We start from the raw sequence: 13171 nt of genomic DNA, 5'->3' as shown, positions 1-13171 counted from the left end.
TCAGGCCCCTAATCTGTGGAACCAGCTTCCAGTTTGGATTCAGGAGACAGACACGCTCTCTAAATTTAAGATTATGATTAAAACTTTCCTTTTGATAATGCATATAGTTAGGGCTGAATCAGGTGACCCTGAAACCTCCCTTAGTTACGCTGCAACAGATCTAGAGTGCCGGGTGCTTCCCATGAGTGTTTCTTCACCACCTTTTTTCACTGTCTAAGTGTTTATACACCACTCAGTATCTAATAATTAGATATTATTCATCTCTCGCTCTCTTCCACAGCATGTCTTTTGTCATGCCCCCCTACACCTTAGCCTTAATTGGTCATGCCCTTCCCTGAGCCTGGTTCTGCCAGAGGTTTTTTCCTGTTAAAAGGGAATTTTTCCTTCCCACTGTCACCAAGTGCTTGCTCATAGGGGGTTGTCTGATTGTTGGAGTTTTTTCTCTATTATTGTAGCGTCTTTAATTTACAATTTAAAGGCAATTGAAGCAACTTACTGACATCACCTTTATTTACCCCTCTTTTATTTATATTCATAAGAGGTGTGCTTCTTGCCACCAGACAAAATTAAGTCCAGTACACTCAAAAAAATAACTCTTTGAATGAACATAAAAAAATCATGGAAAGAATTTCCACGTAATTATATTGCTTTATTTTAGCATTAAGCAATTCTGTTAATCCAACTTAATGTACTTGAGTTGGACTAACTTGATTAATTAATGATGAATCAACTGTTTTACTACAGTTGAGTCCAACTTAATTTAATTGAGTTGATCCAACCAATGCAAATTACGTTAGTACAACAAAAATGCTTAATTGTGATAGAAAGCCATTTATTAATGTGGAAATCCTTTCCATGGTTATTTTACATTCATTTATAAAGTTATTTATTTTTGGAGTGTTCAACAAAGTGTAACAAAGTCTAGAGTCTTGTTAACATAAAATGTTAATGGATTTATAATAACTTGCACTCCTCTTATCTTTACCAGGGTTGCAGTGACACTGGGGCCTATCCCAGATGTGATAGGGTGGGAGTCAGAGTACTGGACAGGTCACCAGTCTATCGCAGAGAGACAGACAACCATTTGCACTCATGTTCACAGATATTTTAGAAACACCAATTAACCTAAACCTAATTTATGCATGACTTTAACTGTGGCAGGAAACCAGAGTACCCAGAAAGAACCCACTGCAAACTTGGCCAGATTGCAGATTTGAACCCAAGACCTTCTTGCTGCGAGGAAACAGTGCTAACCACTGTGCCACCGAGCTGTCAATATAGAGTTTAAAAAAATAGGGAAACTATGATTACAAGGCTTTATATAGAATTTTCTGTACGTTTTTGTCCTTTACAGGTTAAACCACAATAAATAGCTAATAGTGTGTGTATGGTTGTCTGTCTCTTCTAACCCCAGTGATTTTCCTGTGGTTTGAACTCTTGTCTGATCTTGTGAATTTTGTGAATCCAGGCAACTAACCACTCTTACTAGATTGTATCATGTCATCTCAACAAGAATAAATTAAGTTGCTGGATTTCATGCAGATCCTACATGATTTAATTACGTTCACCACAGAAACATGAAATTATTTTGTTCACATTGCAAGTTTGAATTTTGTAAACGTAACAACCACTCAATTTCATTTTTTTGAGTGTACTCTTTTCGATGTCTGCTCATTAATTGCAACACAATCTACTATTAAAACCAGCTAAGTCTTTATCTCTTTACAGCTTAGATGCCTAATAAACTGACAAAAATGTAAAGTTGTAGCATGTAAAATTAGTTAATATGCCATTTTTATGGATTTGCTCTACAAATTACATTCATTCATTAATAACATAAAAATATTGGCAATTCACTTTATTTTAATTATAGTGTGCACTAATATCTTACTGGCATTTTTTTTTCTTTTTCCCTCACCGTTGAATAATTTGATGTCATCAGACATGTAAATACATCGAAATACAACGATGTGGAGGAAGGGAAATACACAGCGCAGCAACATAAAGTAGTAAAACTTACACAACATCATTGAGCTCCAGCCTAGTGTCAGGAGATGGGTTAATAAGGACATAGGAGAGAGTATTTTGGTGATCGTTCTGTTCATCTGAAACACAAACATCACCACAGTCAAGCACAAAAGGCGATGCCATGATCAAACTGTATTTGCAGGATCATGAGTTGAATACCTTGTAGGTAACCCAGATTAACTCTGTTCATGACGTCACTGGCTGTCAGATTTGTCAGGTCATCTACAGGTACACAAACAGCAGTTAGATTAAAAACAATTAAATACCGAGCTGTCGGTTTTCTCGTGTCTATCATTACCATATCCAGATGTGGGGAGGCCCAGGTGCCTCATGCGGTTGCGGACCAGTTCTGACAGCTCTTCCCTCTCAGAGCGCCTGTAGAGGTTGAGGCGCTGCTGGGCAATGCGCTGGGCGTTTTCTTTGTTCGAATCCCGGCTCGCCCCCTGCCACCGCACACTTTTCTTACTCAGACGCCGAGCCCACTGCATGCTCTTCTTCCTCAACAGGGGGTGATCGGATGGGTCGTTGTTGCGAGACTCGTCCCCCTTATCCTTTGTGTCCTCGCAGTCATCAACGCTGACTGACACCTGCGACTAAGGTGGCGAGACAATAAGTTACATTTACACATCTTTAAAGAAGGGAGGCTGACCATAATTCATTGAGGTAAATCATTTTCTTCTGTTTTTAGTTTTTGCTCAAGCACCAAAATGAGATCTCAATGGAAATACATCACTGCATACATTCATTTGTTTTTTGTGTATTTAATAAATAAGTTCTTGGACTGGAGATTGATAGCCTGACATCTTGCTTAGATCTCACCTCAGAAGTGCAGAAAATGTGTGACTCAGTTCGATAGATCCCAATAGGAATTTCAGCACTAGAGGAGCAGAGCTTCTGGAACAGTCTCCCGTAAGTGCCAATCCACAGATCCTCCTCTTTTACTTTCATCTAGAACAGCACATGATAGCATATACTATTAGGGCATATGGGCTGCACTGTGCTTCTTTCTTTTCATTAATTCTGTTCTTCTGTCACACTCACAGCACACAGGTATCCTGATCCTGGGGTGGTATCCAGCCCCAGCAGCAGTCTTGCAATAAGGATCATGTAGTCCTTCACAAAAGACTAACAAAGAATAGCAGAAGATTACTTGTATCGCTTCATACATACACATACACATAGCCATGACAGCTATAAATGCAATAGAAAAAAAAAAGGGAAACCTTTTAATCAGTCACTGAACACAAGAGGGCACTTGTGCTTTATGATGGTAACACTGCTCACCATCTTCAGGTGATGCTGTTTTTCTGCTGCTATGAGCCATCATTCAGACATTACTCATTTCTTTCACCTAGTGTTAAAAAAGAGTCACCTCAGACTACGCGTTTCGCTGCAAGTGTGTACCAACCTGGTAGAGCAGGGTGTCCAGCATGCTGATACTGAAGACTCTGCCCGCAGCGAAGGGTAGGCGAAACATGAAGGCCAAGTTGGAGCCTTTGTCACGCTCCTTCTGTGGGGGAGAGACAGGACACACATAAAGCAAAGCATCTGTAAAGGCCTACAGGGCAACTAACCGTAAGCTCCCTCATGCTGTTTTTACCTTTTCCAACTTAGAGAGAGAGTATGAGTAGCAGTCCTTCGCTCTGAACTGCATGAATCTCATGTTGGATGGGTGAGTAAGCTCTGTGATTATACTGAGACTGGGAAACAACCTTGAGTGGGAGAAAGTGATAGAAAAAAAAAGAGGAATTAGAAGCTCAGGCATCATTTCATAACAAACTGACTGCGGTTCATGAATAATATATGAACGACTGGAAAAAATGCTCACTTTACCTGAACATTGTCTGCACGTTGACAATAGTTTTGGCATCGGCCATGTAATCTTCCTCGGCGCTCATGGTGCTCTCTTTATCCACAACGACCAGGTTATCGGCGTAGATGATCCCACACTGGAGCAGGCTGTCCAGACTGAAATATACACACACAATAAAAAAGCAGAATATAACATAAAAAAGTAAATGTAATAAATATCAAAACTGAAAATGAAAGCAGAAAATTATGTGACATTCTCACTTGTCTATGGATCCAGCCATGTAGTAGACCATTGGGAAACAGCAGATGGCCTCCAAGAAGTGATTATCAGGCCTGAGGGAAGTATATATGGTGCATTTAGCTTCCATGAACCTTATTACATGAATATATAACAGATTTTAAAGAGATAAGTGTATCATTCAAACATAGAAAAGTTGTAGCCCAAGCTTCCTTTCTCTGAAAACATGTTGACTTCCTCTTGTACTTTTTAAATATTTTGCTGTGTGTAGCCACACTTCTGATATTATGTAAATATAGTGTTACTAATGATGTTTATCTTTCTGTCTTATGTAAAGAGTGTTGAACTGCTGCACTGTTAAAAAGAGCTACACAAAAAGTGAATAGTATTTCTTGTAGACATGCCATTTCTTGTCATTTTGTTTAATGTGCAGCGATGAATTATAACAACATGAGATGGGCCAAATTTGAAATATTGAGCATTTGATCATTCAAATCTCAGCTGGCAAAATGAAATAGCCCTGACGTCTCCTCAAAAAAAGAAGACAAACATAAAATAAAGTCTATTAAAGTAGAAAGCATTAAGATTTTTGACTATAGTAGCTGCTATGCTCTTATAATATGTGCAACAGTGAGCACAAGTTCCCCAAAGCACTTAAATGGTAGCTTTAATTCCCTGTTAGTGGCTTCAGGCTGAGGGATGAGTCCACTCAGAGAGATTTAGCTGCTGACAGAACGTCACTGCATATGCATCTGCCCAGTCCTGCTGACTAGAGACCCAAGGCTGTCGTAAATGCGTGGGTGTTTGTATTTGTATGCGTGCGACACCAATAGGAAGAGAGAAAGAGAGAGCGCCGCATGAACGGAGAGTTATTGTTATCTGTCTGTTTCCATGAGAGTCCTGAGAGCTGGCATGTGGGGGCTGAAAGGGACACATCAGGGCTGTGGATGAAAGCCTGCGTAGTGCTCTCCAAAGAAATAATTTTCTCCATCTTTTCCTCCCCTTGTAGCAATCTAAATCATTCAGGTTCAAGGCAAAGCAAGTTACCATGGTGACCGTCTGGAGGTACAGAGAGCAGTGTTTTTATTTTCTTTGTCACTCAAAACACACCGTCACTGCAAGCGGTACAGCACTAACCTAACATCAGGGCTGACAATGGAGTCCCGCCTCCACAGCCGTGTCCTAAGTGCTCGGCTGACGCAGGCTTTTAACATACATAATGTTTCCCGGTGTGAAACGGTGAAGGATGGAGTGAAGGGAGAAGAAAGGGACAGTGTGCATGTGGCAGGCGTGTGTGCGCGCCGCGAGGGCGAACTCACGGGTTATCCAACAGCAAGACAATAGGGTTGAGTTCTTTCCTGGGTCTGTAATAGGCTCTGAGAGGCACTATGAAGTTATAGAGACCGTTCCCTGCTGTTTCGGCTGAAACGATTATGAGCTTGTTTTTAAACCCGTACGCTTTGGCATCCTCGAAGCTGTTGTGCCTGCACCCCTGCAAAGACAGAAAAAACTCAGAAACATGGAGGTATTTCAGGATTGCTTTTATGAAGTGAACAACAGAGAGAGGAGAGAGGGAGTGATTGAGGCAGTAAGTAATTTGAGTGACTAAGTTGAAGGAACATCGACTGCCCACCTGGTCCAGACGTAGGCAGCAAAACGGGGCTTTTTCAGCCAACAGATGGCAAAGGGTGGGCGAGCTCCCAATGTACGGAGAGTTAGGGGGATAACCTTTCACATACCTGGCAACGAATCCAAAAAGCATGAACGACACATTTCATAAACCATACAGGACTTTCCTTTCCTTTATTTTTTAATAAAAACACCCAAACTGGCCTCTGTTACTTGGAGAGAAAAAAGGAAATATGAAGGAGTATCTTTATTATATGTACAGCACATTAGCACGGGCCACTACAGAAATCTAACAGGTAAGAAACATTGTTTGTTTGTTTGAGGGTTGTTGTTTTTTTGCATAATATATAGGCGGATACTACAAAACAGTGAAGAAAATAGTTGTATTAAACATTAAGTTTGTCTTAATTTGCACATGGATGTATGCCTGGTATTCAGAATGCTGGCATATATTAAATGTGTATTTTATGTCACCATGGCTGAAGTTCATGTTGTTCTTGTTCAAGTTGAACAAGAACAACATGAACCCATGCCAGCATGCTAAAGTTCATGTTGTGAACTTAAACAAGAATGCAAACTTAAAGCAAAAATACAAGATTACAAAAAATTATGTTCTATCTGAGAAAAATTTAAGCCTAATAAATAACGAGTAATCATACTCGCTAATAATACTCCCTGCTGTTTTTTTTTAAATCAGTTTCTTTAGGTGTGTTTCTGCTCGGTCTCCTTGTAAATAGGTTTAAGAATAGACTGTATATAATAGATGGAAGTCGCTACCATCTAAAACTGTGTCATATTTTACAAAACAAACATCAGTGACAGTGACTAAGACCATAATATTACAAAGTTGTTAACTGAAGTTATAAATAAAATGAGCAATGGGCTCGTAGACTTCAATACCTTTTAATTGTGAAGCCAGATATTTTGAACCTTGCTGTTCAGTAAAAACAACGTAGATTCAAAAAAGATACATAAACACTATGAACACAGAGGCTATGTCCATCTTTTAGATACAGTTAATGGCTTTAACGTGCATTTTCACAGCAAGAGAGTCCTGGTTTTGAATCCAGTTACCATCTGCCACCTTTTTGTGTGTGTTTTTATGTCCTCCCTGTCAGCTGGTAATTCTCAAAGATGTGAGAGTGAATGGCTGGCTCTCTGAGAACAACATGAACTTCAGCCATGGTGACATAAAATACACATTTAATACCTGCCAGCATTCTGAATACAAGGCATACATCCATGTGCAAATTAAGACAATCTTAATGTTTAATACAACTATGTTTGTCTGGCAGGGTGTGACCTGCCTTTCCCTCTATGAGAGCTGGTATAGACTCCAGTCTTCCCACTACCCCGAACTGGACAAGAAGTTAAGAAAATAGACTGGTGGTATTAAACTGTGTGTGTTTACACGTGCACAGAAAACCAGAATCCTTACTCTGTAGATGAGTGGCCTTTTTCATCTGTGAAGACCGAGTCATCTTCTGATTGGTCACTTAGCAGGTCACATGGCAAGATTGAGGCAGAGTCTGCTAATTCCTGAACCGGAGCAATGCTCGGCCTACGACTTCCAGTTCCATTTACTGTAGGTGGGACCAGTTTACCTACTGGGGCATCAGGAGGGGTTGTATTCTGAAGATCCATGGCAACCGTACCTGTAAATACATCCATTCTGGTTCATATGAATCTCAGTCCTAAGTTTGATCGAACGTGATCAGTTTGTTTTCTTTCTCACCCATGCTGGCAATGATGCTGTGGACAGGAAGCTGTGAAGGCCCATCAAAGAGTCCCCCAGCAGGACCACCCTTCTTCTCCTCCTGGTTGAAGATGAAGGCTGAGTTTTCCTCCTTGGTGATGTTGATGTAGTAGCATGTGTCTGTAGAAGCCATGATGTGGCGCGGCCCAGGGTTTAACAGGATGCTCTTGTTGTCTTCCCTCTTTATACCAATCAGACAAACACCATACCTGGGGATCACATACCTGCCATTAGACTAAAGCGCCTGAACGACCTGCTTGATGGAAGACTGAGGACAAAAGAAAAAGAGCAGTTCTACTCGTAAGTTTAAAGACTAGATTTTCAGATTGGATGAGCACAGAAACTTCAAATTAAAACTGAAAATTCAGTAGTAAGTCTTTTAATTGCTTAAAAGCTATTAAGAGCTTTAATAAGATTTGCAATCTTAAAGCATATTTGTTGGTGTTTCTGCTCATTCTTTCTCATCTAAACAGATATATCTTATCAGAGATGTCATCAAAGAGGTATAAGTTTGAGGTATTATTAGCTAATTATATTTTACAGCATGAAAAAAAGAAAAACTTTAATTTGCATCTTAATGAGAGCTCCAAGATTAATAATTAACCTCCATGCATATTAAATGTACTTGTTATTCCTATATCAAATAAATTTTCATTATAGCACTTTGCTAAAATTATACAAAACAGGTGTTAAGAAATACTGAGCTTTCCTTGATAACTGATACAATCCCACAAAAGATCTTCTGACTGATATTGTTTTGCAGCTAGTTCAGTTGCTAATATGATATGCCGTTCTCTCTTAGAACCCGATGAATAGTAGATTTTAGTTTGAACACAACACTAATACCACTCCCTGATGGCAGGACTCTTCCAGCAGGACAAAGCGACTACTAGACTGTACATGAAAGACATGGGAACACAAGAAAAACCCCAAAGTGGAGCTTCTTACGTCCTATTTTGATGGAGCATCAGTATGATTCTTATGTCATGTCCAAACACAGCCACATGCTCCTTATCCAGGGGTTGAAGGAGGTTGGAACAATCCAGAATGGCATCTACAGTTAACGAGTTGTTACATCTGAGTGGTAGTTGCACAAAATACTGTCAAGCAACATCTGTTTTTACGAGCTGCATTGTGGTTCTCCTTTTAACTGATGCCACTGAGGGAGTTAAGTCAACAGATGACCCCGCCTGCATGTATCCTTTTTTTTCATTTCATCCCTGCAATGCGCTCATGGTTCAGATAAGAAGTTGTGTTTGTGGTACTTGGTAAGTGGAGTAATTTTTTAAAAGTAGCACATAATTTCAAATTGAATGTTTCAGTCCATTTTACTAAAAAAGATAGTAAGAGCAGGTTAGACTGGGTAGTTTTTCAGTGATGTTGTTTAGTGTACAGTGATGAACTGTGTTAATTTAATTTAGTGTAATTTTACTTTATTTAGAAAGTGGGGCAATACACATTAATGAACATTTTAACAAATGTAAATATGCCAGATTATAGCCCTGGGCTAATTTCCATCTGCAGACCCTCTGCCAGGTTGGTGTTACACACAAAATAGTCAAAACATACAAAGACACTATTTACAGATCATGTGACAAGGATTTAAACAGTGATTACATCATATTAGAACAAACAATGACAAGAGGAGTGGACAACAGAGGACAATACAGAGAACAATAACGGAAACACATCAATTATATTGCACAAACCCCAGTATTACACATGCCCTGACTGTCGGGTTATTGCACTGACCCATTACATTAATAGTTGTTTCCCTTTTTGTAATACACTAACTCTTTTTCACGTCTAATGTAAAGCATGATTAATTAAACATGATCACATGTTTGTGCGTCCCTCAGCCACCCTTTTAAGTGACTCTTAAAGATACAAAGACTTGTACTTTCCCTGACAGTGGAAGACTATTCCAGAAGCTCACTCCTTGATACGACAGAGCATTCTGTGAAAAGGTGGTCCGTCTAAATGCCCATTCACAATCACCTCTCACAGTGGCTCGAGTCAGTCGAGACCCGACAACACTGCTAGACTTTTGTTTAATAAGATCACTCATTGGTGGAGGTGCCAGACCATGTATAACTTTGTATATTAGACAGACAGGTGCTGAACTGGTGCAGGGCAGACTGTGGTATCTTTGGTCACTGCTAAATTAGGTTGTGTGTAGCACCAGAGACAGTGTAACAGAGAGACATGAGACACAATTCTAAATTGAAAATTATGGAACATTATTGGACGGAAAGAAGAAGCCCCTAAAGTCTTATGTGTGTGCAAAGCCAGCATAATTTTAGGCAGCCTTCATCAGATATAACTGAATATACTGGACATGAAGTTTTTAGGTCTCATTAACCTTTGAAATGAAATTAATTTAGATAAAGCTTCAAATTCATTCTAACTATTTAATCTTGAATAGTTTTTAAACTTTAAACTCTGCCCTATGCAGAACAGTTGTTTGATGGGTCTTAAAGCTGCTGATAGGTGGATTTAGATGGACAGAGACAAGCTAACGGCTCTACTTATTTCCGGTTTTCAAGCCATGATTAGCTAACTGATTGATGCTAGTAGCTTTATTTGCAAAGGGCGGATATAAGGATGATATGAACTTCCTTTTATAATTCTAGGCAAGACAGCATTTGGCACAGCTTTTTCTTCAAACAAGAGCAGAAGTGTTATCTAAACATGCATGAAATTAAAACCAGTGTTTTTGTAGTCTGCGGCACACAGAATATGACTTTCACCAGAAAAGCACTGCTGAAGCACTTAATGCTGTGTAACACTAAGCTAAACAGACAAGCAAACATTTTAATCTCTGAGGGAGATGCGTTTGCTTACAAAGCTACTCACTTCTTGTGAGCATGAAAGGAGGCATATGTGAAGCTTTTGCCATTGTACTCTCCAAAGAACTTGCTGTCACACACTTTGATGTGGTAGACCTCGTTGCCGGAGCAACATCCATACATCCTCTGCCATTGCTCCGGGGATTGCTGTCCTTCTCTGGAATCATTCAGAGGAAATACAGACGGATGGGTAAATTTAACACGTAAACCTATTCAGTCTATTCAGCATCAGTGATAATCATCAGTTGTGAAAGAAAAACTCTCTTCTTTGCTGCACACCTACCTCTAGACCCTTGGGGTCTCAAAAGTCTCCTGACGAAAGCAGGCAGCTTAATTTATCTGTGTCAGTCAGGCAGTTTTGTGCTAATATGCCCTTTGTAATGACTTCCGGTTATTACTGTAATTGTTCAAGTGCTTTGATGGAGTTTAATGGGCTGTGAGAGATGCTCAGAACAACCCCAAGGTGGTGGTTTACATACTTGCTTCTTAGTAGTTATTAATATTTGCATAAGAAGACATGTAAATTGGATTTCTCACTCTAACTTTCATATTTCTGAGTAAAAGGAAAAATAACTTGCTCGTGACGATTGGTAACTCCTGATCCCCTTTTATTTCCCACTGCAGCGCCATGATGAGCTGCATGTCACTAAAACCTAGCGTTTCACACAAAACGCCCACACAAGCGAAGGAAACATGCAGAATGAAATACGGTACGTTCAGGTACATATTGTTACACTTGTGTGGAAAATGTCTGCAATTTTAAAAATTTAGAATAGAAAATACACAAGCTTTTTTTTTTCTGAAGGGTTGACAGGAACACAGCAAGCACTAACTAAAGCCTATTTATTCTTCATTAATGCTGTTTCCCTTGAGCACTGAAATCAGCTTTTAAGCGAGATCTGTTTGCATGCTGTGAAAAAATCATTTTCCACTGGAGTGCTTTTCATACGGCGCTACAAAGGAAACACATGCTAAAAAAATCAATCTCGGTGGCGGCTGTTCTCTCTTTTGGTGCACTCTCTCCTACATCCTGCTGAGCTTCACAATGAGCTGGGACTTTTGTCTTTGGCTTGGCTTTCTCACCTCTCTGTGGCAGCTCCATGGGCCCTATTTATGCATCAGCAGACATGAAAATGTGAAGAAATTTGAACTTTGCAGTCTCACTAAGGAGTAATCAAACAGCCTGAGGAGGTTTTGTAGAAGAACTGACCGTCCACGGGAAGTGTGTACAAGGAGTGTAACCAAAGTGGAGGTGGCAGGACAAACACAGTTGAGAGCCAGCATGGCGTACTTGAACTCTTCCTCGCAAACAACATGATCTGAAAATGAAGAAAATAGTTGATCAGCAGAGCTGGCCGAGAACTACTCACAGTACTCTACAACTTGCACTAATGTTATAATGGGGTGATTATATTATGTGTCACTGTACAAAGTTGTATCAGCCCCATCATCACTGCAAAGGCAAGTATATGATAAGGCTTAGCCAAGGTCATGTGTGCATTTACTTGTGTGCACAATCAGAGCTGTCTTACAGATTTGTATTTGTTAACAAATACACTTAACTCCCCAAATTCTTGCTAAATCACAATCTCATTAATTTTTACAGTACATGCTGGTGTTATGGGGAGTTACACATTTATGCCGAGCTAAGCTAATCAACTCTTGGCTTTCGCCTGACATTTAAACCTGAAATAGCTAACTGTATGGGCAGTTGTTAGGTGTAAAAGAACAAACTGGAAGGTTTATAAATGTCTGATTACCACAGACTGAACAAAAGCTACTGGTAAATAGACTCACTGGCCATTTCATTATGTACACCTAGCTAGTACTCGGTTGGACCTCTTTTTTCTGAAGTACTCAGAACACCCATCTGGCACCAGCAACCATGTCATGTTCAAAGTCACTTAAATCAGCTTTCTTCTCCATTCTGATGCTCACTTTGAACTTCAGCACGTCGCTTTAACCAAACATGCCCCCTGAGCCAGGGCGACTGTGGCTCAGGGGGTTGGGAATCGCATCTCTAACCGGAAGGTTGCCGGTTCGATCCCTGGGCTCTCTGTCCTGGTCGTTGTGTCCTTGGGCAAGACACTTTACCCTACTTGCCTACTGGTGTTGGCCAGAGGGGCCGATGGCGCGATATGGCAGCCTCGCTTCTGTCAGTCTGCCCCAGGGCAGCTGTGGCTACAACTGTAGCTTGCCTCCACCAGTGTATGAATGTGAGAGTGAATGAATAGTGGTATTGTAAAGTGCTTTGGGTGCCTTGAAAAGCGCTATATAAATCCAATCCATTATTATTATTATTATCCACTAAGTTGCTGCCATGTGATTGATTAGCTGCTTGTGCTAACGAGATGTTGAACAGGTATACCAAATAAAGTGACCAATGAGTGTATATGAAGGGAAAGAAGTGGGCTGTAAAATAATTCCCCATTTGCTTTTTTTATGGGCAAAAAAATAATTTCTGTTGTTTTGTCTGAGCACACCACCACAGTGCATTTTAAACCACACAATCAAGCTTTGATTTAAAGTTCAGACTTTAATTCAAGGGGTGAATAAAAGGGTTTAATAAAAGTGTTGCACTAGCTGTTTAGGAATTACAGCCATTTTTATATATAGTTCCTATTTAGCCAGATGTCCAAAGGTCATTGGACTGATAAACAGTTTCATGGTCAGGTGAGGCCTCTCCCCTCATTATTCCATATCAAATAAAGCGGATAAAAACTCTCAGCTTCAGTCGACCTTAACTGTTTACATTTAAATCCACCATGATGATGTACAGAGGCAAAATTACAAAACAACTGTGTCATTGTCCAAAAAGTTACTGACTTGACTGAACATGTATTTGCGTGATTGCTTCAT

General features: G+C 40.0%; 1 protein-coding gene across 2 annotated transcripts in view; it reads right to left on the bottom strand.

The window, feature by feature from the left end:
- Positions 1–13171, bottom strand: part of kcnt1a (potassium sodium-activated channel subfamily T member 1a) — a 40704-nt gene that overhangs the window by 669 nt on the left and 26864 nt on the right. Inside the window, exons 16-30 of one of the 2 annotated variants that reach the window (XM_082542190.1) lie at positions 11523–11631; positions 10320–10469; positions 7443–7672; positions 7146–7362; positions 5712–5817; positions 5398–5570; positions 4102–4173; positions 3862–3996; positions 3629–3740; positions 3437–3538; positions 3070–3153; positions 2848–2976; positions 2327–2621; positions 2188–2250; positions 2021–2105 (exon numbers count right to left, since the gene is read on the bottom strand). In XM_082542190.1, the coding sequence (XP_082398316.1) occupies positions 2021–2105; positions 2188–2250; positions 2327–2621; positions 2848–2976; positions 3070–3153; positions 3437–3538; positions 3629–3740; positions 3862–3996; positions 4102–4173; positions 5398–5570; positions 5712–5817; positions 7146–7362; positions 7443–7672; positions 10320–10469; positions 11523–11631 (2062 nt within the window). Of the gene's footprint in view, positions 1–2020; positions 2106–2187; positions 2251–2326; positions 2622–2847; positions 2977–3069; positions 3154–3436; positions 3539–3628; positions 3741–3861; positions 3997–4101; positions 4174–5397; positions 5818–7145; positions 7363–7442; positions 7673–10319; positions 10470–11522; positions 11632–13171 lie in introns of both variants that reach the window. The other variant, XM_082542189.1, reaches the window with a different exon arrangement.

Source organism: Aulonocara stuartgranti (genome assembly GCF_965226115.1).
Source record: "Aulonocara stuartgranti genome assembly, chromosome: 7".
NCBI lineage: Eukaryota > Metazoa > Chordata > Actinopteri > Cichliformes > Cichlidae > Aulonocara > Aulonocara stuartgranti.
This window is presented reverse-complemented; position numbering and strand designations above follow the sequence as displayed.